Source organism: Manis pentadactyla, chromosome 10 (assembly GCF_030020395.1).
Source record: "Manis pentadactyla isolate mManPen7 chromosome 10, mManPen7.hap1, whole genome shotgun sequence".
Lineage (NCBI taxonomy): Eukaryota > Metazoa > Chordata > Mammalia > Pholidota > Manidae > Manis > Manis pentadactyla.
The window spans coordinates 113,958,141-113,983,955 of NC_080028.1; the positions used below are offsets into that span (position 1 = coordinate 113,958,141).

The 25,815-nt window shown below is 35.8% G+C and overlaps 1 protein-coding gene across 5 annotated transcripts in view; it reads right to left on the reverse strand.

Moving 5' to 3' along the window:
* PPFIA2 (PTPRF interacting protein alpha 2) overlaps window positions 1–25,815 on the reverse strand; it is a 528,118-nt gene that overhangs the window by 186,142 nt on the left and 316,161 nt on the right. For all 5 annotated transcript variants that reach the window (XM_057487534.1, XM_036912361.2, XM_036912337.2 and 2 more), the window contains 2 exons: window positions 14,930–15,031; window positions 3,031–3,195 (listed from right to left, as the gene is read on the reverse strand). In XM_057487534.1, the coding sequence (XP_057343517.1) occupies window positions 3,031–3,195; window positions 14,930–15,031 (267 nt within the window). The remainder of the gene's footprint in view (window positions 1–3,030; window positions 3,196–14,929; window positions 15,032–25,815) is intronic.

Consider the following 25,815-nt stretch of genomic DNA (forward strand, 5'->3'; position numbering starts at 1 on the left):
CAATCCTGTAACAAAAAACATTGCAAGGAAAGCTCCTTGTTCCAGAAGTTCAAATTCAGTTTTGGCACTGTGATATTAGATTATGGAATATATGGAAAAACATAAGATCATGGGGTATAAGGGAAAACATATATATTTACTATGTTTTTGGTTATATTTCCCATGCATATCTAATATGCCTTTTTAAAAAAATACTCAAAGATATCTGAGTGATTGCAAAATACAAGTGTATTTCTCATTTCCTCCTGCCCATGCAATGGGAGAGGATGCCCAAATTAGTGTTGGTTGTAACTGAAAGTTCTACCCCTTCACCTCAGTGGCTATATAAAGAAGGACATGATAATGAAGATCGTCAGCCATTGTATTGTTCACACTTATGCTCAATCTTTTATACATTTTTATCTCTGCATGTGCAACTTTACCCTCTATGGTAAGATTAGTAGTTTCTTGTCCTCAAGACATAGTTAACAGCATCTTTAAAAAATATTATATATCTTTTATATATAATAATAATTTATATTATATATATAATTGTTATATATAAATATGTATAAACAATAACATAATATACACAGCATTTAAATTAGAATATCATAATTACTTATTTATAGGTCTGTCTCCCCACCTTCCCTATCCTCATGACTTATCCTTAGTTGGGGAAATTTTGTCTGAAAGAGCTTAGGCACATATGAATCCTTCAATAACTAAGTGAAATGTTATTTAAAACAAGCATGTGGATCAACAGCAATACCCACATCTTAGTTTGAAAGTTTTGTCAAATGCTGCAATTTGTTCATGTGAATAATAGTATTTATTAACCATCACTGAGCACTTGCCATATGCTAAGCATGGGCTCAGAGCCGTGCATGTCAGATCACATTTAATCCTCATGACAGCTCTAGAAGGTAGTTACTATTATCCTCCTCATTCAAAAGACGAGGACACAGATGCTTAGAGAAGTCACTAGTCCAAGTCTATCCAATTCCAGAGCCCAAGTTCATAACACTTTTCCCTGAGTCTGTTCAACATTACTTAGTCGATAATTCAGTTACCCCTGAACTCATCAAAGTCCAGGGCACTTCTGGTGAATTAATAAATACTATTATAACTCCTGGGGCCATAGTATAAAATGTTCCATTTAGTTATGCTAAGTTCACTTAACTTCTGTATAGTAAATTATTTCTAGATTCTAAGTTGTGCAAAACTATTTTCTTCTTAAATGTACTCACATACATTAGGTTATTTGTATTAAATACTGTTTACTTCCTTCCAGTCATTCTTCCCTAAAAGCATCCTTCACTTAAGAGATGTGGGAATGCCTACAGGGAACATCTAAAAATCACACATTCTCAAGTACCTTAATTCAAGTTATTCAAAACCATTAAATTTTCTCTTAACAGGCCATTTTCTTCCTATATCCCTGGGCTATTTTACAGGTTGGTCCTGTTGCTTAGAGGATTTTTATTTATCTGCTTAAAAAATACCTTACCCATTGTTTAATACCCAGATCAAATGTCACCTGCTCTGTGAAGACATTCTTGAATTTTTCATCACTTCCTCAAGCAGATTTAGTGGCTCCTTTTTTTGTGACTGTATTGCCCTGTACACATTTTTTCAGCATTTACGCATTATTGGCATGTGAACCTCTGGCACTAACAATGAACTCCTCAGTTGAAGGGGGATGTCTATCTTTGTGTGCCAAAAATCTTTCAAGGAGTCTAACATAATAAATAGTCCATAAATATAAAGTCTTAGAAATTCTTAACAATTTACTTTTGCAATAAGAATGGAAATATAATATGAAACTAAACATTAAATACATGAAACAATCATTTGATATTTAATATTAGTTTGTATTCTAGTCATCAGGGATTTTTATATAATATCAATTTCTGTTTCATTTAGAATTATTCATGAACAGCTGCCTCTCAGGGCTAAAGTGAAAAATAACAATTTCTTCGTAGTAATCCAGAAGATGGGACTATAATTATCCTTGCGCTCATACTCCACATAAACCCCTGTTCTGAGAACATCTGAAAGACCAATGATAAAAATATATTTGTATATAAATATTAAATAGAGCATAAGTATCCTCATGCTCAAAACCTAGATATAAATGGGTAATAATCCCTAGTTTGGATTTTAATGCTTAGGATTTGTCAGTTACTTTACAATGAAGTGTCCCACTTTCTACTCTACAAAATATTAAAAACTTTATTAATTTTTAAAAGTTCATTTTCTTCAAAATTTCTCAAAATTGAAATCATGTCATAAGCCTTACTAATCTTCAAGGGATATTATCATCATTTGGCTTACTTATGTCAGGAGAGCTTATTTGAGTAACAGCTAACAGAAGCTTACAGCTAATTTTAAAAAGACTTAAAGCAGGTTTTTCTACCAATACTTTATGCTGTTACATGCAGAGACTCTTAAAAATGTATATGCAGAACTAAGGCATTAGAGAACTAAAAAAACGTATGCTCCTAATAAAAATCTTAAAGGTTAAAGTACATCCAATTTACATGTCAAGATACGTTTAATTGCCAATAGTAGTCTCCTATGTTGGCATCTAAAGACATGCATTTCAGAGAGGGGTGGGGAGGAAAAGAGACAGAGAGAGAAAGAGAATAAGAGAGGGGTGTGGGGGACTGGATGACAATATTAAATTTCAAATGGACATCATCTAGACCAAGACTGTCAGGCACCATAATAAAACTGAACTTGATGAGCCATAGATTCAGTGGTAATAAAAAAGCGTGTTTATGTATATGCACACAAATACACATAATAATCCAGCTGCATTGAAGAAAATTATTTTTCTATAATTCAAATGTGTCCTTTGTAACTGACTTCGAGTCAGTTGAGTCATGAGTGAAGACAAGGAGCTTGATGCTGATGTCAAAAGCATAGTGAAGCTTGAATCTTTTGTCAATACCTTATTAGATGATGTTTTTTATTTTTTATAAATTTCAGCTTCATTGAGGTATAATTGACATATAAAACTGTAATAATCCTTTCTCAATACTGTACCTTTTCATCCAAGGCCTTGTGGTGCTCAAACAAAGATTTCAGCGCCTTGAGAACCTCGACTTCGCTGGACACTCCCGAGGGGGACTGGGCTTGCCGTTTCACCACAGTCATTCTTAGTGACCTTTCATGTCGTGACACAAGGCATTCCAAATGCTCCAGTAAAAGCTATTGGGTTTAACAGAAAATGTAATTATCTTACGGATAAAGTCACTAACACTTACAAATGACTTCTGCCTTAAAAAGTTGCTGGCTTACATGCTAGCTAGTGATAACAACTTCAGTTTACTACAAGTAACAGCAAAAGAAGCACACACCTGAATCTACACCAGGGTTCAAAAAATATATTAAAAGTAAATTGCATTTCAATTATATAACAAGTTTCTGAATTAAAAAATATAATGTAATGTTTATTATTTTAGAAAATGCAGTAATTTAATTATTCAGTAGAAATAGAATATGGCATGATATTGTGATCCAATAGGGTGATTATTAAAGAAGACTATACAATGCATGATGATTTTAAGAGTACAGTATTAAAAGTCAAAATTAATTTCATTTACATTTGATCATTTGAAATTTGAATTGAAGGAAATGAGCATAATCATCATGTTGTTTTAAATGTGTCTATAGTGGTAATCATGTTATATAGTGATTAGAGTGATAATGAAAATCACATTTTTATAATGATTATAGTGATAATCACTAATTTACTCACAATTAATTCTTAGATTACACAATAGAAAAATATACGCAACCCAAATGGAATATAGTAACTGAGATTTGCATCTTTTATTGCAAATAAAAGATGTTAAAGGGCATAATTTTTAAACTACCGACTCCGGAACTCTTATTTGCCCAGAGCAGCCCCTGGGGCCATGAGAGAGGTCTGGGGAATATCTAGTGAACAATGCTTCAGTCTATTGCAGACTCTATGCTCTGACTTTCCTGAGAGAAATTTTGGTTTTAAATGTTTTGTGAGTTGTGGTTCCACCTTTCTTTTATTTTATAAGGGAGTTCTACCACTGAAAACTAAGATACATGGGGAAAAAAACCCTGCTAGTTATTGGTTATTAAAGTTTTACAGGTAAGAGCAACACATTTGTAGAACGTTTTGTAGGAGGGATTTTTCAGAAGGATAGTGAAAAACAGACTAACAAAAATGTCTTTGCAAAATAAAGCAGAAGTTATTCAAACAAAAAAGGAAAAACAGTTATACTGGGGTGAAAAGAAAGAAAGAAAACAATTTCAGGCTTTTTCCTAAAGCTTATACTGTGAGGAACATTTTTGGTTTCCACTGTGAACTTGTTAGATTCAGCGTCACATTTTAGTATCACGTTTCTTATGCTTAATATGTTAATTTCTCCACAGTCACTGTCATTAGTTATGGTTCAATGTGTCAGGAAACTTTGCCATTCACTGCACAAAAGAACACAAATACATAAGATCCTAAAGTTATAGAGATCAGTAGATAGAAATCATATTTCAGGATCTAAATAATATGAATAGTTCTTCAGTATGAAGATAACAATATTTTGTAAGAGCTTTCCTTTTATTTATCAATCTCTGATTTTATTCATCATATTCTACACTGTTGAATTCTACAGATATGAACTTGCACTGGTGAACTCCAGCCTGTTTCACATAGGTTATGGGGCTTTATGAACTGCACTGTGTCTGTTTCTCCAACATCATCTGGTGTTAGTGTTTCTCTGGGAAACCAGGATTTTACCACACCAGCCTACTTTCAGTCCCTCAGTGTGCCAAATCTCTGCATATATTACACCCTCTGTCTGAATACTCCTCATTGGGCCAGCTCTTTCTCATCATTAAGTCTCATTTTAAATATTTTCCTCAATGAAATATTTGCTCTCTACTTTGTTAAGCAGGTCTCTCCTCTTCCCAGCTTCCATAATTCTTTAGTCTCTTGCTTCATTTCTTCATAACAAATCATGCTGTGTAATTTCTTAAAACTAGTTTCACTAAATTACATTCTATTTCTTTATTTGAATGTAAACTCCATGATGGTAGGTATCATGTCTTTGATCTTCTTTACCTTCTCTGTATTTGAGTATTGGCTTAGTTCTTGACATTCAAAGGTATGCAATAATTATTTGTTGAATGAATAGAAAACAATAAACAAAGTAAATTTTCCAGTGTACATTCTGGCCTATATCAAAGCTAAATCTATGGCCATGGTTAATTGGTATTATTTCCTAAATGCTATCTAATCAACATTGTTATATACATGTATGCTTTAAATAGATATATGAATAAGGAAACAAGCTTCACAATAAAATGAAATCTGGTATCTCTAATGACAAATTAGAGATGCCTTGATTTATACAGTAACTTACTACTTGAGTATCAATATTGATTCTATGGTCCTGTGTAGGAAACAAATGCATAAAATATAATTATCACCCTCTAGAAAAGAAAAAAATATAAGTATTATTCTGAAGCTATAAAGAACATCTGTTGTTAGAGACTGCCTAAATCTTTTGATCACAATCTGCATTTGGCAAGTTCCTCATACTGTTAACCACACTTTCCCAACATAGAGTACAGAAAGCTACAATTCTGTCTTTTATGTCACACAGGTTGTATTAATTATACAGCCATGCAATAAATGAGCCATATGAAAAGTTCTAAGCTGTATAAATAGTTGGCAAAGGCATCTATTTTGCTCAATGGGAGGTGGCAAGGAATCATGATTTTATACTGAAAAGGAGAAATAATCCCCATACCAACTTTGCACTGAGGTTCTGAAATTTTGTCCTGAAAGCTCAGGATACAGCCTATTTTTGCTAAGAATTTCTTAATACCCCTTCAAAACCACTGTCTGCTTAAACAAGCTAGATAGTCAATTCTGTTATCTGCAACAAAAAATGCTGTCACTCACATCACTGGGCTTTATCTATTGCTACCTCTCCTTGTAATAGCTCCTCACAAACTATGCCCATTTGCCACACCTGGGGTCACTCTTCACTGTTCTTTAAATTTGTTAACAACTAAGTCATTGTCACTTTTAAAATACTACTCCAGACATAATTCTTGGTGATTTTTATTAATCATTTATATGACTTCTCCAGAATGGTAGCTTCCAAATTTTAGACCTTATATATCCTAAAGGTCTCAATTTCCACCCTGTTTCAGTAACTTCCACTCATGGTTTCACTATAGATTCTGCTGTTTTCAATAGGTGCACCTCTTCCATAATTCCATTTTTTAATCATGCACTCACAAATCATTAGAGTTTACTTACTTGAATGCTAGAACTCTAAAAATATTTGCACCCTAAATCTCTTTACCATCAGAATTTGTTACTGCCTCTCATCATACTCATACCCTCACTTTCTCCTTACCCATCTTAACATTTATAGTTGTCTTTAAAATGAGTCTTTTCCATGTTTCTAAGATTTTCAGAATGACCATTTTCCACTACATCCCTGCTACCATCTGAGTCTAAGACCCACTGTCTTCCCTGAATTACTGTGGTAGCTTCTTCAGGTCCTCGTGCTTCATCCTTTCAGACCATCAGGCTGTTCTCAAAACACCAAGTTACAATGTGAGTTAGGTCCTCTGCTCAAATCTTTAGTGTCTTCTCACTTAGCTCAAATAATAATAGTGAATGTGAAAATCCAGAAATTTCTTGGTTATAGGGTAGGCACTGAAGATTTATGTTGTTGAAAGTAGAGAATTTGTCTATTCCATAACTGTATTCTTTGTGATAAGAGCAACACCATTAAGATATATATTAGTAAAAAGAAAGCCCAGAACCTGCAAAGTCCCCAAAACAGCTGTTCTTCAAAGACAAGGATGAAAAGCAAGAGATTCTGGTCCTACAGTGGACTCTCGATTTCCCATGGATGAGAGAGTCCTGCCATGGCAGAGGCTAAGTAATGTGTGTAATCAACTGAGATAAAGGCAGTGTAGTTACCATAACAGGCAGAATCATTTGATCCATTGGAATCCTGTATGGTAATTGAGCCTTACCAGGCCAATAAGGACCAGGTTTCATCAATAAAATAACAATAAAAACTATGTCTAGGGGACTGAATCCTTTCTAAGTCACCTGATAAAGTGTCTTGACTTTCTGCAAATCATACACCTGAGTCACTTTACAGTTGGAGATTTCTTCAAATTAGGGTGATGTTGGATATTGCTGAGAAAACAAAAGAAAACAAAAACTCTGTGCTAATGCCACAAGTGGCTGTTATTCTGTATCCTGATATATTGTGTTATGTTATATCATACTGGTATATTACATAGCATTGTGTTATATTGTTATGTTATATTGTATTATACTATGTTATATCATATAGTACTGTTTTATAATACAGTATTATATTGTATAATTTGTTTTATTATTATACCAAATACCACAAGTAGCTGTAAGTAGCTGCTCTTTCTTCTACCCATCTGATGACTTGAAAAAAAAGAGCCCAATTTCTTTGATACTCCTTAAATCTGAATGGGCCTGGGAATATTTGACCAACACAGTATGGTGTAAGCTGCAGTTTGTGATTTTTGAGCCTCACTCTTAAAAGGCAGTGCAGTGTCCATCTGATCACTGGAACACCTGCTCTTAGACCCCTGAGCCACCATATAAAAAGTCTGACTCCTCTGAAACCACAGAGCCAGAGAGGCTGCATGCAGCCTCTCAGATGTAGAGTCCCAGTTGAGCCTGCCTGTCCATCAGCCATTCCAGCCCAAGTGTCAGCCATGAGAGTGACGACATGATCTCAAGCAGATCTTTCATCCTCCAGATATTTGAGTTACCCCAACAAATGGTATGTGAAAATTGGCCCGTACCAGCTTGTGAGAGTGGATTGTTGATTTTCAGGAGTTTTGTGAGCTGGTGGTTAGTCACTGTTATGCTTTAATTATATAAACTTAGAAGTAAATAAAAAAATGTATTTTTAAATAGTAAAATTTCAAAATGTATCACTTCCTATTATTTTGCTATCCCCTGAGCTTGTTAACATCTATCATATCTAAATGGTAGAAACACCATATTAATGATGCATGACTGTGCATCTTTGCCCAATTCTGCATTTAGTGTCATCATGTTTTTAGCTTAAAATCATCCACAGTGGGAATACTCATGCCATGGAGATTGGCCAACACTGTATAGATTAGTGCATTTTACCTTTTTCTGAGAAAAGAAATAATTTACCATCCCATCACTGTCATTAGCCATCAAGCCATCCCACCCAATAGCCTAAACATTGTGGAGCAGAGAAGGGCCATCACCACTATGACCTTTCTGAATCCTTGACCCATAAAATTTATGAGTACAGTAAAATTTTTGTACTATTAAGTGTTGGAATGGTTTTCTAATGAAGCAATAGCTAATCAGAAAATCTTCCCTAAAAGGATCGTACATGGCAAGAATACTGAGGAAAAGAGAATACAAGTTTCTTGGATACTAGCCCTCGGCTAGGACTAATTCTTTCATATCCTCTGTTGTAGAAGCTTTCAATAATCTGAAAGACAAAATGATTTGCCTTATGGATATTAGCCTACTTATCTTGCTACCATAGCATTTGCTTGGTGGGCATAAAAAGTAGTGATCTTGGTTCAGGGTTAGGAGTTATTCATTGGCCTGACAAAATGGGCTTCTCATCCTCAAGGTTGATAGGTTAATGCCAGTTGAATGACCAAGTTACCAGCTGCAGCCATCGACCTTGAAACCCTGACACGACAGAGTGCACCTAGAGACCAGCAAGTCACCTGTAAGCAAGCAGATTATATCAAATCCCTTCCATCAAGTAGGAGGCCGCTATATTTTCTCACTGTAATAAAGTTTTTCGGGATATGTATTTGCCTTCTCTAATGGCTATTCTGCTAAGAGCAATGCCATTTGTGGCTTACAGTCTTGCTTTCATACACAACATTATTTCTGACCAAAAAACTTATTTTACAGTAAAAGAGTAATGCAATTGTCTGGGGCTCCCAGCCTTGGTTTTACCATACTGTCACATCATTCAGAAGCCACTGGTACTTGGAGAATGGTTAAATGGCCCCAGGAAGAGTCTTTTCAAATTTAAGTTGGGAGATCACACATCACTAGGTTGGGATGCTATAACCCTGATATTAGTATATACTCAGAATTAGTAATGGAAGTCAAGTACAGTTTCTTTCTTAGAATACATATGGGTCAATATATATGGGTCCAGGAATCAAGGTTTAGAATTAGAATTTGTAATTGCCAATAGGACTTTGTGACCCATTAGAGAAGAGGATCTTTCTTTTTCTGTTGTATAATGTATATTAGCTTATTGCCCCTTTTTGTTGTTATGTTTTTGTCCTTTTACTCTATTTCATGTTGGCTTTGTTAAGTCTGATTGCAGTCCATAGGTTATAGACTATTATGGAACTTGAGATGGTTATAGACTATTATGGACTTGAGATGGAACGAAAGAATGTACACACTGAAGAATCCTAGACATGCACCTGGATGTAATACCTAGAGATTATGGACCTCCTTTTTTGAGAAAAGGTGATTTGTATTTGTTTAAGAAGTACAGCTGTGTTGTTGGTGGGATACATGTCAGTATTGCAGCTGTTTAGGATTTTAATGTGGAAAGGATGAAGTAAAAGTAGGGTTAGGGTAGAGACTTGGCATTTGTGATTGTCAAAAATCTTTTGAACATACCCTGCATATTTGATAGTTCCCCACATTCTGAATACTACCTTCTCAACATAGGACACAAGAAACATTTCTCAGGGACACACAACCACTAGGTGACAGACATGACTTAAGTGAGCCAACCAAAGCTCCGGGCGCAGGGCAGATTCCGGCGGGAACCAGCAGAGGGAGCGCTCTGGGCGTGGGAACCCATTTTGCTGGCGCAGGTAGAACAAAGGCTCCATTTCTTCTGGGTCAGTAGTGCAAGAATTACAAGGTTAAGAAGCACGGTCCTAGAAATTGTTCCTGAAGGCTCATTTTGGAGATTCCTTGTATGCCTTAATTAATGTCTTCTTGATAACAACAACTAAACTACTATTTTGTGCAATTAGGAACTCTTATCTATCAATAATAAAACTAAATGTGTTTTTATTAATATAAAAGATGGCTTAAGGGCTTAACAATTTAACTTCTACTTACTACCTAGGGAAATATTCTATATAATATATACTTAGTACTTATTTGTTGAGGTAATCATAAATGTGAATTATTTAGCTGAGAGAACATGGCCAAAAATGCTTTAACCTAGCATGTATCTATGGATTTTAAGTTTACAAATGAAAATAAAGAGGAACCCCTCTAAGATACCACTAACAATCTACTAATTGACACTTTTCTGGGAGCCACACTGTAGTCTAATATTTAATAAATCTTGCAGAAGGCACCCCCATAGGTATACTCAAAGAATTCCAGGGGCTTTGTAAATGGTCAATTAATCCTATGTTGAAATTCATTTTAAACAACCACAGTCTACATATGTACACACATTAATATTACATATCATGTGTCCATACCCACATATTATATCATTGGAAAATTTTGAACTAAACTTCTAAAAACTATATATCTTCTTGATAGATCTGAATTCAACATCATCTTGTGTATAATTATTTTCAATCACAAATGCCATTCAAGTATAAATACATTCTGTCCTGTAGATTAATTTGGCTGCTATAGTATGGTCACATAACACTACACTAATATCTGAAAATAAAAACCTCCAAACTAGTTGCTTTCCTGCCTAGTCCAGTCAACATTCTTCACTCCAAATACCATTCACAATGTCTTATGTTTCTCATGTATATGCTTGAGTCTCCCATTGAAAGAGCTGTTGGGAGGGCATGTGTCCTGCTTTTTATCATATCTGTGTTTATCATATCTGATCATAGCACTTTCATAAATACGTGTACCTGCACCCATGCACACATGTGTACCTTCACCTGATCTGAACTGCTAGGGTCTTCCTTTTCTCAGTTGGACTGTACTTTCTACTAATTGAGGGGATACGTTTGGAGGGATTTTATTAACTTCTGTAGACAAAGATTTATCAAGAATCAGAAGCTCTTAATAATGGAAGGTGTAGGTATTTGGATATTTACTTATGAAATTCCTTTGGCTTAAAACAAAAGTAAGGATATAGTAAAGAATGTTTCAAATTAACTCTTAATTTGCAGGACAATTAAGTCTTTTAGTTTATGACCCATGATATGAAATTAAAGCATTATTTATAACTGACATAAAACTAGCCATTGAAACCATGACTCCTTTATCTAAGACATGCCATAGTTATATTCCAAAACATTGTCAATAAATAAGCCATAGTTTGAGATCTTCAGCCACAAAAAACAGTTGAAACACTTCCAAAACAAAAATTCTTCACTCTGATATTAAGAGATGGTAACTATGTTAATATTTCTGGTTTTTCTTTACCTTTTCATTGATTAATTACACTAAAACATGGTTCATTTTAGTAATCAACTTGAGTACGTTAAAATAATAGCAGGAATAAGTTATTTTCTATAAATATAATTTGCCTAAGTATAGAGAGGTTTTAGGAATAACAAATTTTGTTTAGTCTTTTTTTTTTTTACATTTTTGTCAGGGTAGAAATACTAAATTATATTTCTTGAATACTTCTTAAATATCCACCACAATTTTTGAAATTTTTATCTTAGCATAATCCTGAATAACATTAGGATGATTTTATTTGGATGTCTTTATTTACTCAAAGCAGATGGATGTAAGAACAACTCTAATGGTTACTTAGATTTCTTTCATCCATTCAGATATTTGGACTGGGGAACTAGGTGTTTCAGTAGCAACAAAGCGACAAATGGCCATAACCTCGATTTCTGACATCAGAATAAATACCTACCACATTATTTTTCCACACAGTTGTTGAAAAATAAATTACAGAACATGTTAGGACTGAATTTCAAAAAACTGTGCAGTTTATTCTTCCCTAAATACAATTTCCCCTGTCACTTATGATTTGTAAGTGGCACAGAAATATGATTTCTTAAATGCAGAGCCTGTGGTTAAGCTGAGGAATGGATTCCCTGGGTGTGTTACTTATAAACCATATGGCCTGGGGCAAGTTACTAACTATGTTAGTTTTCTGTAAAAAACATTTAGGGAAACATTTTTCACATAATTAATGTTAGCCTTTACATTACTGCCATTATTTATTATTACTTGATATATTAGATAAAATTCAACTCCCTCAAACTTCTATTGTCTATTTTTGAGAAGGTATAATTCACTTAAATATTATAAAGGAGAGCTCTTTCTGATCTACTGTTTTTGATGATACTCAGAATTAACACAGTTAACTCTATCCACATATGAATTCTCTTTGTGGGCTTTTTTGTGTTAGTTTCCTCAGTTCATGAGCAAATGTTACTTAATGAATGTGGAAAGAGAGAGTCACAAGTTTATTAGAACCCTCAGTAAAATGGGGACCCTCAATTTTACTTCAAATGTTCTCATAATTTAACACCAAATTTTCTTCAAGCACGAGAAAGGAATACTAGCTTGTTACTTTCTCTCCATGACCAATAATTAGGTGTGTATAGCAAGAAGAAAAACACAACATGTAGAAAAAGAAACTAAAATAAATCTAAATAAAAACTGTTCTACTTAGCAACATTTAATAGGGCTTTATTGGGGAAGAGAGGTGATTATGGGGGAAGAGACACTATGTGTCTGATTTTCAGCCCAGATAAGTTTTTGGTTGGTGGGAAGAGCGAGAGGTGGTTATGTAACTTGGGAAGTTGTTAAATAATCAATACCTTGCACAAGGAAGGTTTTCTAAGTCTATTTTCCTTGACATGATCAACAAAACAATCCTTCACGCTACAGCTTTCAGGAAGGTTGAAAAATGTTTTCCAGATTTATTCATGGTTTCAAAGTAACTATTATTTATGTTTAAAATTAATGGCTTCAGCTTCTGTTATTCTAATGGAACTTAGTATTTGTATTTTACTCACTTCAGTCCCTAAAGGGGTACTTCGAGTACAGCTTATGGCCTCACTTACTTCCGTTATTATCCAAGGTTTCTTTGCAGGTAACACTGCCCCGGGGGCTTCTGGGCCTCAGGGGGTGTAATATGATGAAGAGCGTGTGGGTGCTGTCTCCAAGCCTCCCCGTGTCTCTGAACATAGCCACAGCCAAGAAGGAATGATACCACCCCAGGCTGCTCTTGGTCACATCCCCTCTATGCTGGCATAGATCCTGGAGTGTTTTCATGGCTCTAACTTGAGTAATTGTGCTGATGGCTTCGCAGCCAGGGACACAGACTCCAGAGTTAGACGGCCTAAGCTTTCAAATCCCTTCTCTGCTACTAACTCACTGTGTGACTTCTGGCGAATTACCTGCCCTTTTCTGAGCTCAGTTGCCTTATCTGTAAAATGGGGATAATTGCAACATGTCCTTCCTAGGGCTGTCAAAAGGAGTAAAGAGGAAAGACTGTATAAAGAAGAAATGCAACAACTCATAAAAGAGTTTCTGGTGCATTTTAAACATGAAGATTATTTGCAAGTCTACCGCAAGCTTTCCATTTCCCTCCATTTTTAGATTTCCTGATCCTACTTTTACATTTGGCTGTGATGTATCAGGCAACAGAGCTTAAAGTGTTCAAAGAGAAAATAGTGAAATAGGGTAGAATAAATCTCATGGCAGAAATAAACTTTAAATTTGCTTGGAAAAACAGTGTAAGTTCAAATTCATGTGGGAAAAAAATATAAAGAGGGAGAAAGAAAAAGGAAAAAATCATATGACACCTGAGAACGTGCTCTGAACTGCCTGTGTTGTGCCTTGTTTGAAGCGGTCCATATGATGGGTTCATCAAAGCCTCTATAAAACCAATTCCTTGTGTGCACCCTGTATGAATTCTCTTTAACATAAAATAAGATCCTGATGATAAGGAGATAAATTGAGTTTGATCACATAACCACCATGAATGTAATGGTCTCTCTCATTAAAGCACAATGTTTGGGAGCTGCCATTTTGTATATTACTTTCTAAGATCGTGCATGACATGAATACACTATTTACTAGATCTTACTTTCTCATCATTAATCTGCTGGAGCTGAACACTTACAATATTTTTCACCTATTTTACGTTGTAATTGAACTGTATCCACACAAAAGTGGTTTTCCTTCTTTTAGTAGAGAAATTGCTTTCATTTATGGGTAATATGGAGACTGATATACTTTATGAAGTTTAGTGACTCTTCTAAACTGGAAAAAAACAACATCGTTGCTCAAATTCTAAACTTCAGTGTCAAATGGCATAAGATTAAAAGAATATGTGGGTTTCTAAGAGTAGAATTAGTAAATTTCATCAGTTCATGAAATCAGTGTATCAGAACTGGGAGTCTACTGGAAAATCTAAAATAGAATGTGGTAAGCCTCTTCTAATTACAAAGGTTCTGCTCCAGTGGCTTTATATTTTAACAACGTTTTTCTTTCTTAAATAAATATTCTGCTGTGGTGAAGTGACACCAGGGCCAAGTCACTGCCTCATACCACCCCAGGGTCAAAACCCAGGCTCCCTGTCAACCTTCTCCGTTGCCCATCTCCAGAATCAGAGATGTTGGCGCCCCAAACCAAACAACAGTCTGAAAATCTGAAATCCACTCTTGAACCCAGCCTTTCTCTTCAAAGTCGAATAAAGCAAAGGCCAGAAGGAATGAGAACATTTTCTAAGGCAACATAGTGATTTTGTAGACAAAACTGTAATTTAGGTTTCTTTCCTTCCTGTTTTGAGTTTGGTATTATATGCTCCTTAACTTTAAGTCACAGACTATGAGTTGGTGTCTGCTTAAAGTCTTACTAAAGTTTTAAAATGTTTATATTTTTGTAAAGAAGATAAGGCATTGAACTATATGTGGATTTACTTCTAAGCACAGGCAGTTTAATACTTACTCTTGTGTTGTTTCTTTCAGCTTTAAGTTCAGAGATTTCTTCTTCCTTTTCTAGAAGTTGTTCCCTGCAGGCATTCAATTCTTTTGTCAGTGCAGCAAATTCCTGAAGGAGAATAACAATATTTGAAAACATATTCCAGATATTAAAAAATGTATGATAGCAGGAATTTTAAAAAAATCAAAATATAAAATTTTGAATGCAAAGAATGGAAAAAAACACAAACTGACTAGTCAATATATACTTATATATGTATATACATTGCTATTAAATTAAATTCTGATGTTCAGAAAATGTTAATCCATGATAGTATACATATTTTATTATATGTTGCTCAGTTGAGTGTATAAAATATGTGCCAAAATGTACCAGACACATTGTATCAGGCTTAACATTATTATGATAACATATTAATATTATAGAATCATTTAAATTTGGCTAATTTTGTGAACCCCCAAAATCTTACATTTTCATTCCTATACAACAGTGTTCAGACTGAATATACAAGATCATCAAAAACACCACCACCACCACCAAACACCACCAACAACTAAAAAACAAGAAAGTCCTCCAAAATGTACTATTTAGGGGTTAAAAGTTCAAGTATTTGTTAACAAGATGAAGAAAGACAATGTACCGTCTCTTACAAAATAATAAATGTATCTAAGACTTGAAAACATTATCCAAGATTGTCTTAATTTATACATTGTTCAGTCTTTCCCTCTGTAATGTAAGTTCCACGTGAAGATAGAATGTTTGACTTCATTGATAATACTCCCAATGTCTAAGACATACTGGGTGCTCAATTAGTATTTATTTTCAATAAAGGAGAACAGGGTGATGATACAGGAAAAATTAAGGGTTCTGGAGTAATCCCCTCTCCATGTGCCAAATGACAATTTGGAAGAATCGTCAATGGCTTTCCCAAATGGGATCAGACATGATGTTTATATGGGTATTTTTTACCACTAGGCAGAGCTTAGACACAGTAGAGATTATTTAAAAAGAAAATTAAGAAGCCTAATTCAACTCTTCTGCCCTAATTTATAAGTATTATTTTAAAATAATTTTGGAAAACAGAAACAGATCCATTTTATTAAATCATTAACAGGTACTCTTGGTAATAAAACTGATGCTTGACAAATATTTAAGGATATTTGTATCAGACACATTGTTCTGGGCTGAGAAAACACTGTCAGAAGATGGAAAAGAGAAACAAAAATGGGTGAGACAGGCGTGGCTGACCTAACCTCCACAAAGGTAAATTTAGTAAAAAGTAAATAAATATGATGATTATGCAAAGCTGGGAAAGGTTTAGAGTTTATATTTTTATTTCCTTCAAACTACTTATTTTGCTGAGTTTCTCAGAGTTGCTTCAGCCAAAGTGGTACCTCAAAGACCTCAGAGGAGACACAGAGTTTAAAATCAAGATGAAAAAGTTCATTTTTACATTTTGGCTGGCATTATAGATAAATGAATTCTTCCCTGAGTACTCCCTGCTTAAATGCTGATGATATTCTATTAGTATATTATTTAAGTGGAGAATGGAAATAAGCAACAAACAGAGAACAAAAACATTGCTGTAACAAATAAAACTTTAAACTGTGCAGTTTAGATAGAGAAAAGAAGAAAGTGATATATTCAGCATATATATTAACATACAGGCATTTAACAATAACTGTGTACTCATAAATATTGAAAGATAACATATAAATCAACTGATATTTTTAAGATCATACCAATTAAAAAAACATATCTGGGTCTATCTTTCAGGAGCTTAGCTTGCTATGTACAGAAAGAAAAAGATTAGGAAAAAATTTTCATAATTTTAACATTAGGTATTTCCAGGTAATTAAGTGAATTTTGTTTCTTGGCTTCCTCCTATCATCAAAACTCTCTACAATGGGGAAATATGCTTTTATGCTAAGAGAATAAAAAGAAAATATAAACGTGTAAGTGTACTGAAACAGTCATGTATACAAAACTGAAGACAGAACTAAATCAAGATGTTGCTGGTGACAAATGACTTTGAATTTTTTTAGATTAATTTATCATTGATATACACTCCTATGAAGGTTTCACAAGAAAAACAATGTGGTTATTACATTCACCCTTATTATTAAGTCCCCCCATATACACCATTGCAGTCACTGTCCATCAGTGTATTAAGTTGCCACAGAGTCCCTATTTGTCTTCTCTGAGCTACACTGTCTTCCCAATGACCGCACACACACCATGTGCACCAAACATGATACCGCACAATCCCCTTCTCCCTCCCTCCACACCTGCCCTCCCCTTTGGTAACCACTACTCCCTTCTTGTAGTCTGTGAGTCTACTGCTATTTTGTTCCTTCAGTTTTGTTTCACTGTTGTACTCCACAAAAGAGGGAAATCATTTGGTATTTGTTTTTCTCTGCCTGACTTATTTCACTGAGAGTAAAAACCTCCAGCTTCATCCATGTTGTTGTAAATGGTAGGATTTGTTTCTTTCTTATGGCTGAATAGTACTTCATTGTGTATATGTACCACCTCTTATTTATTCATTCATCTACTGATGGACACTTAGCTTGTGTAAATTGTGCTACGATAAACATAGGGGTGCATATGTCTTTTTGAATCTGAGAATTTGTATTCTTTGGGTAAATTCCAAGGAGTGGGATTCCCGAGTCAAATGGTATTTCTATTTTTAGTTTTTTGAGGAACCTCCATATTGCTTTCCACAATGGTTGAACTAGTTTACATTCCCACCACCAGTGTAGGAGGGTTCCACTGTCTCTGCATCCTTGCCAGCATTTGTTGTTCCTAGTCTATTCTATGTTGGCCATCCTAACTGGTGTGAGGTGATATCTCATTGTGGATTTAATCTGCATTTTCCTGATAATTAGCGATGGTGAGCACCTTTTCATGTGCCTGTTGGCCATCTGAATTTCTTCTCTGGACAACTGTTCATATCCTCCACCCATTTTTTAATAGGTTTTTGGGTGTTGAGGCATGTGAGTCCTTTATATATTTTGGATGTTAACCCCTCATTGGATATGTCATTTACAAATACATTTGCCCATACTGTAGGATGCTTTTTGTTCTGCTGATGGTGTCCTTTGCTGTACAAAAGCTTTTTACCTTAATGTAGTCCCATTTGTTCATTTTTTATTTTGTTTCCCTTGCCCAAGGAGATGCATTCAGGAAAAAGTTTCTCATGTTTATATTCAAGAGATTTTTGACTATGTTCTCTTCTAAGAGTTTTATGGTTTCATGACTTACATTCAGGTCTTTGATCCATTTTGAGTTTATTTTTGTGTATGCAGTTAGACAATAACCCAGTCTCACTCACTTGCATGTAGCTGTCCAGTATTACCAACACCAGCTGTTGAAGAGGCTGTCCTTTCCCCACTGTATATCCATGGCTCCTTTATCATATATTAATTGACCATATCTGCTTGGATTTATATCTGGATTCTCTAGTCTGTTCCATTGGTCTATGGGTCTGTTCTTGTGCCAGCACCAAATTGTCTTGATTACTATAGCTTCGTAATAGATCTTGAAGTTGGGGAGTGTAATCTTCACTGCTTTATTCTTCCTTCTCAGGATTGCTTTGGCTATTTGGGGTCTTTTGTGGCTCCATATGAATTTTAAAACTATTTGCTCTAGTTTGTTGAAGAATGCTGTTGGTATTTTGATAGAGATTACATTGAATCTGTAGATTGCTTTAGGTAGGATGGCCATTTTGACAATATTAATTCTTCCTACCCATGAGCATGGGATGTATTTTCATTTATTGGTATCTTCTTTAATTTTGCTCATGAGTGTCTTCTAGTTTTCAGTGAATAGGTCTTTCACTTCACTGGTTAGGTTTATTCCTTGGTGTTTTATTCTTTTTGATGCAATTGTGAATGTAATTACTTTCCTCACTTCTCTTTCTGCTAGTTCATCATTAGGGTATAGGAATGCAACAGATTTCTGTGTATTAATTTTGTATCCTGCAACTTTGCTGAATTCAGATATTAGATCTAGTGTTTTTGAGGTGGATTATTTATACTTTTTTTTTTTTTTTTTTAAATAATTATTTTTTATTGAAGGGTAGTTGACACACAGTATTACATTACATGAGTTTCAAGTGTACAACACAGTGGTAGAACATTTATATACATAATTCTAGGTTCCAGCTATCAAACTACCAGGCTGTTACAATATCTTGACTATATTCCTTATGCTATACCTTACATCCCGGTTACTAATTTCTTTTACCATTGGAAGTCTGTCCTTTTTTTTTTTTTTTTTTTTTGTGAGGGCATCTCTCATATTTATTGATTAAATGGTTGTTAACGACAATAAAATTCTGTATAGGGGAGTCAATGCTCAATGCACAATCATTATTCCACCCCAAGCCTAATTTTTGTCAGTCTCCAATCTTCTGAGGCATAACAAACAAGTTTTTACATGTAGAACAAATTCTTACATAATGAATAAGTTACATAGTGAACAGTACAAGGGCAGTCATCACAGAAACTTTCGGTTTTGCTCATGCATTATGAACTATAAACAGTCAGTTCAAATATGAATACTCATTTGGTTTTTATACTTGATTTATATGTGGACACCACATTTCTCTCTTTATTATTATTATTTTTAATAAAATGCTGAAGTGGTAGGTAGATACAAGATAAAGGTAGAAAACATAGTTTAGTGTTGTAAGAGAGCACATGTAGATGATCAGGTGTGTGCCTGTAGACTATGTGTTAATCCAAGCTAGACCAGGGCAATAAAACATCCATGTATGCAGAAGATTTCTCTCAGAACGGGGGGGTGAGGTTCTAAGCCTCACCTCTGTTGATCCCCAATTTCTCACCTGATGGCTCCCCTGCGACTGTGCCTGTCTTAGGTTGTTCCTCCCTTGAGGAATCTTACCCGTCTCTGGCTAACCAGTCATCTTCCGGGCCCATACAGGGAAATGTGAAGTTGGTAAGTGAGAGAGAAGCCTTATTGTTTGAAAAAGTTAGCTTTTTACTTCTTTGCATATTTATGCCCTGTGGCTTCTATGCCCAGCATTTGTCTTGAGGTATCTTTACCACTTGGAAGAATTATGATACTCGGTAAATTTGATATGAGGCACGAATTCTATTTAAGGGTTGTAATTAGGAAGGAAGAAGAAAAGCTATAGAAGTAGCAGGCGGAAGAAAACATGGGAAGATTGATTATTTCTTTGATATATCTTCTTGTAGAGTAACTTCAGCATGGATAGGTTTTAAGCTACTACTTAAATTGCACACACACATTAACATAATAGGAGTATAGTTACATAACCAAAGCATATCTGTAATTACCAGCCATCTGCAGTGAAACCAAGAAAACCAGTTAGGCACCTTAGGCATTTGTGAAAACTTATCTATGATATGGTGGATATTGTCCAAATGAACTTGAACAGTCTGAGAGAAATCAGACAAATTAAAATAACCCATTCCTGAGGACTGTTCACATGCCATATGTTCTTTTAACAATAAATAGTTTGTAGTTGTAAGACTTTGGAGCGCTACAATTTGCACTTCTCCAAATTCTTGGTTGAGTTCCAACAGTATAGATCCAGTCCAATTTTGTTGTTTTACTGTATGCACAGGCCAGCTTAGATATCTCCTTCCTCATTCCCATGGCAGGTCCAGGAACTGGTGGGATGAGTGCATCTACAGCTGTAGCAGTGCGTGGATCTTTGTTGGGGTTTTTTGATGATCATCTTCTGGCATGAGTCTTCCAGAGGGTGCAGATGTTGGAAGTTCTTTTTCATATCGTATCTTAGTTCATTTTTGGGGTAGCCCAATTAGGCTTTGATCCTCTGTATAAACACAAACAGACCCTTTGCCTACACTTTTATATGCCCTTTATACCCTTGTGTAGAACTCGTTGGAGGTTACCACACAGGAACTGCCCTTTTTTTTTTTTTTTTTTTTTTGCTATCACTAATCTACACTTACATGACGAATATTATGTTTACTAGGCTCTCCCCTATACCAGGTCTCCCCTATAAACCCCTTTACAGTCACTGTCCATCAGCATAGCAAAATGTTGTAGAATCACTACTTGCCTTCTCTGTGTTGTACAGCCCTCCCTTTTCTCCTACCCCCCCATGCATGTTAATCTTAATACCCCCCTACTTCTCCCCGCCTTATCCCTCCCTACCCACCCATCCTCCCCAGTCCCTTTCCCTTTGGTACCTGTTAGTCCATTCTTGAGTTCTGTGATTCTGCTGCTGTTTTGTTCCTTCAGTTTTTCCTTTGTTCTTATATTCCACAGATAAGTGAAATCATTTGGTATTTCTCTTTCTCCGCTTGGCTTGTTTCACTGAGCATAATACCCTCCAGCTCCATCCATGTTGCTGCAAATGATTGGATTTGCCCTTTTCTTATAGCTGAGTAGTATTCCATTGTGTATATGTACCACATCTTCTTTATCCATTCATCTATTGATGGACATTTAGGTTGCTTCCAATTCTTGGCTATTGTAAATAGTGCTGCAATAAACATAGGGGTGCATCTGTCTTTCTCAAACTTGATTGCTGCATTCTTAGGGTAAATTCCTAGGAGTGCAATTGCTGGGTCAAATGGTAAGTCTGTTTTGAGCATTTTGATGTACCTCCATACTGCTTTCCACAATGGTTGAACTAACTTACATTCCCACCAGCAGTGTAGGAGGGTTCCCCTTTCTCCACAGCCTCGCCAACATTTGTTGTTGTTTGTCTTTTGGATGGCAGCCATCCTTACTGGTGTGAGGTGATACCTCATTGTAGTTTTAATTTGCATTTCTCTGATAATTAGCGATGTGGAGCATCTTTTCATGTGTCTGTTGGCCCTCTGTATTTCTTTTTTGGAGAACTGTCTGTTCAGTTCCTCTGCCCATTTTTTAATTGGGTTATTTGTTTTTTGTTTGTTGAGGCGTGAGAGCTCCTTATATATTCTGGACGTCAAGCCTTTATCGGATGTGTCATTTTCAAATATATTCTCCCATACTGTAGGGATCCTTCTTGTTCTATTGATGGTGTCTTTTGCTGTACAGAAGCTTTTCAGCTTAATATAGTCCCACTTACTCATTTTTGCTGTTGTTTTCCTTGCCCGGGGAGATATGTTCAAGAAGAGGTCACTCATGTTTATGTCTAAGAGGTTTTCGCCTATGTTTTCTTCCAAGAGTTTAATGGTTTCATGGCTTACATTCAGGTCTTTGATCCATTTTGAGTTTACTTTTTTATATGGGGTTAGACAATGGTCCAGTTTCATTCTCCTACATGTAGCTGTCCAGTTTTGCCAGCACCATCTGTTGAAGAGACTGTCATTTCCCCACTGTATGTCCATGGCTCCTTTATCATATATTAATTGACCATATATGTTTGGATTAATGTCTGGAGTCTCTAATCTGTTCCACTGGTCTGTGGCTCTGCTCTTGTGCCAGTACCAAATTGTCTTGATTACTATGGCTTTATAGTAGAGCTTGAAGTTGGGGAGTGAGATCCCCCCTACTTTATTCTTCTTTCTCAGGATTGCTTTGGCTATTCGGGGTCTTTGGTGTTTCCATATGAATTTTTGAATTATTTGTTCCAGTTCATTGAAGAATGTTGCTGGTAGTTTCATAGGGATTGCATCAAATCTGTATATTGCTTTGGGCAGGATGGCCATTTTAACGATATTAATTCTTCCTAGCCACGAGCATGGGATGAGTTTCCATCTGTTAGTGTCCCCTTTAATTTCTCTTAAGAGTGACTTGTAGTTTTCAGAGTATAAGTCTTTCACTTCTTTGGTTAGGTTTATTCCTAGGTATTTTATTTTTTTTGATGCAATTGTGAATGGAGTTGTTTTCCTGATTTCTCTCTCTGTTGGTTCATTGTTAGTATATAGGAAAGCCACAGATTTCTGTGTGTTGATTTTGTATCCTGCAACTTTGCTGTATTCCGATATCAGTTCTAGTAGTTTTGGGGTGGAGTCTTTAGGGTTTTTTATGTACAGTATCATGTCATCTGCAAATAGTGACAGTTTAACTTCTTCTTTACCAATCTGGATTCCTTGTATTTCTTTATTTTGTCTGATTGCCGTGGCTAGGACCTCCAGTACTATGTTAAATAACAGTGGAGAGAGTGGGCATCCCTGTCTAGTTCCCGATCTCAGAGGAAATGCTTTCAGCTTCTCGCTGTTCAATATAATGTTGGCTGTGGGTTTATCACAGATGGCCTTTATTATGTTGAGGTACTTGCCCTCTATTCCCATTTTGCTGAGAGTTTTTAACATGAATGGATGTTGAACTTTGTCAAATGCTTTTTCAGCATCTATGGAGATGATCATGTGGTTTTTGTCTTTCTTTTTGTTGATGTGGTGGATGATGTTGATGGACTTTCGAATGTTGTACCATCCTTGCATCCCTGGAATGAATCCCACTTGGTCATGGTGTATGATCCTTTTGATGTATTTTTGAATTCGGTTTGCTAATATTTTGTTGAGTATTTTTGCATCTATGTTCATCAGGGATATTGGTCTGTAGTTTTCTTTTTTGGTGGGGTCTTTGCCTGGTTTTGGTATTAGGGTGATGTTAGCTTCATAGAATGAGTTTGGGAGTATCCCCTCCTCCTCTATTTTTTGGAAAACTTTAAGGAGAATGGGTATTATGTCTTCCCTGTATGTCTGATAAAATTCCGAGGTAAATCCATCTGGCCCGGGGGTTTTGTTCTTTGGTAGTTTTTGGATTACCTCTTCAATTTCGTTGCTGGTAATTGGTCTGTTTAGATTTTCTGTTTCTTCCTGGGTCAATCTTGGAAGGTTATATTTTTCTAAAAAGTTGTCCATTTCTCCTAGGTTTCCCAGCTTGTTAGCATATAGGTTTTCATAGTATTCTCCAATAATTCTTTGCATTTCCGTGGGGTCCGTCGTGATTTTTCCTTTCTCGTTTCTGATACTGTTGATTTGTGTTGACTCTCTTTTCTTCTTAATAAGTCTGGCTAGAGGCTTATCTATTTTGTTTATTTTCTCGAAGAACCAGCTCTTGGTTTCATTGATTTTTGCTATTGTTTTATTCTTCTCAATTTTATTTATTTCTTCTCTGATCTTTATTATGTCCCTCCTTCTGCTGACCTTAGGCCTCATCTGTTCTTCTTTTTCCAATTTCGATAATTGTGACATTAGACCATTCATTTGGGATTGCTCTTCCTTTTTTAAATATGCTTGGATTGCTATATACTTTCCTCTTAAGACTGCTTTTGCTGTGTCCCACAGAAGTTGGGGCTTAGTGTTGTTGTTGTCATTTGTTTCCATATATTGCTGGATCTCCATTTTGATTTGGTCATTGATCCATTGATTATTTAGGAGCGTGTTGTTAAGCCTCCATGTGTTCGTGAGCCTCTTTGCTTTCTTTGTACAGTTTATTTCTAGTTTTATGCCTTTGTGGTCTGAAAAGTTGGTTGGTAGGATTTCAATCTTTTGGAATTTTCTGAGGCTCTTTTTGTGGCCTAGTATGTGGTCTATTCTGGAGAATGTTCCATGTGCACTTGAGAAGAATGTATATCCCGCTGCTTTTGGATGTAGAGTTCTATAGATGTCTATTAGGTCCATCTGCTCTACTGTGTTGTTCAGTGCTTCCGTGTCCTTACTTATTTTCTGCCCGGTGGATCTATCCTTTGGGGTGAGTGGTGTGTTGAAGTCTCCTAGAATGAATGCATTGCAGTCTATATCCCCCTTTAGTTCTGTTAGTATTTGTTTCACATATGCTGGTGCTCTTGTGTTGGGTGCATATATATTTAGAATGGTTATATCCTCTTGTTGGACTGAGCCCTTTATCATTATGTAGTGTTCTTCTTTATCTCTTGTTACTTTCTTTGTTTTGAAGTCTATTTTGTCTGATATTAGTACTGCAACCCCTGCTTTCTTCTCACTGTTGTTTGCTTGAAATATGTTTTTCCATCCCTTGACTTTTAGTCTGTACATGTCTTTGGGTTTGAGGTGAGTTTCTTGTAAGCAGCATATAGATGGGTCTTGCTTTTTTATCCATTCTGTTACTCTGTGTCTTTTGATTGGTGCATTCAACCCATTAACATTTAGGGTGACTATTGAAAGATATGTACTTATTGCCATTGCAGGCTTTAAATTCGTGGTTACCAAAGGTTCAAGGTTAGCCTCTTTAGTATCTTACTGCCTAACTTAGCTCGCTTATTGAGCTTTTATATACACTGTCTGTAGATTCTTTTCTTCTCTCCCTTCTTGTTCCTCCTCCTCGATTCTTCATATGTTGGGTGTTTTGTGCTGTGCTCTTTCTAGGAGTGCTCCCATCTAGAGCAGTCCCTGTAAGATGTTCTGTAGAGGTGGTTTGTGGAAAGCAAATTCCCTCAGCTTTTGTTTGTCTGGGAATTGTTTAATCCCACCGTCATATTTGAATGATAGTCGTGCTGGATACAGTATCCTTGGTTCAAGGCCCTTCTGTTTCATTGTATTAAATATATCATGCCATTCTCTTCTGGCCTGTAGGGTTTCTGTTGAGAAATCTGACGTTAGCCTGATGGGTTTCCCTTTATAGGTGACCTTTTTCTCTCTAGCTGCCTTTAACACTCTTTCCTTGTCCTTGATCTTTGCCATTTTAATTATTATGTGTCTTGGTGTTGCCCTTCTTGGATCCTTTCTGTTGGGGGTTCTGTGTATTTCCGTGGTCTGTTTGATTACTTCCTCCCCCAGTGTGGGGAAGTTTTCAGCAATTATTTCTTCTAAGATACTTTCCATCTCTTTGCCTCTCTCTTCTTCTTCTGGGAACCCTATAATATGGATATTGCTCCTTTTAGATTGGTCACACAGTTCTCTTAATATTGTTTCATTCCTGGAGATCCTTTTGTCTCTCTCTATGTCCGCTTCTATGCGTTCCTGTTCTCTGATTTCAAT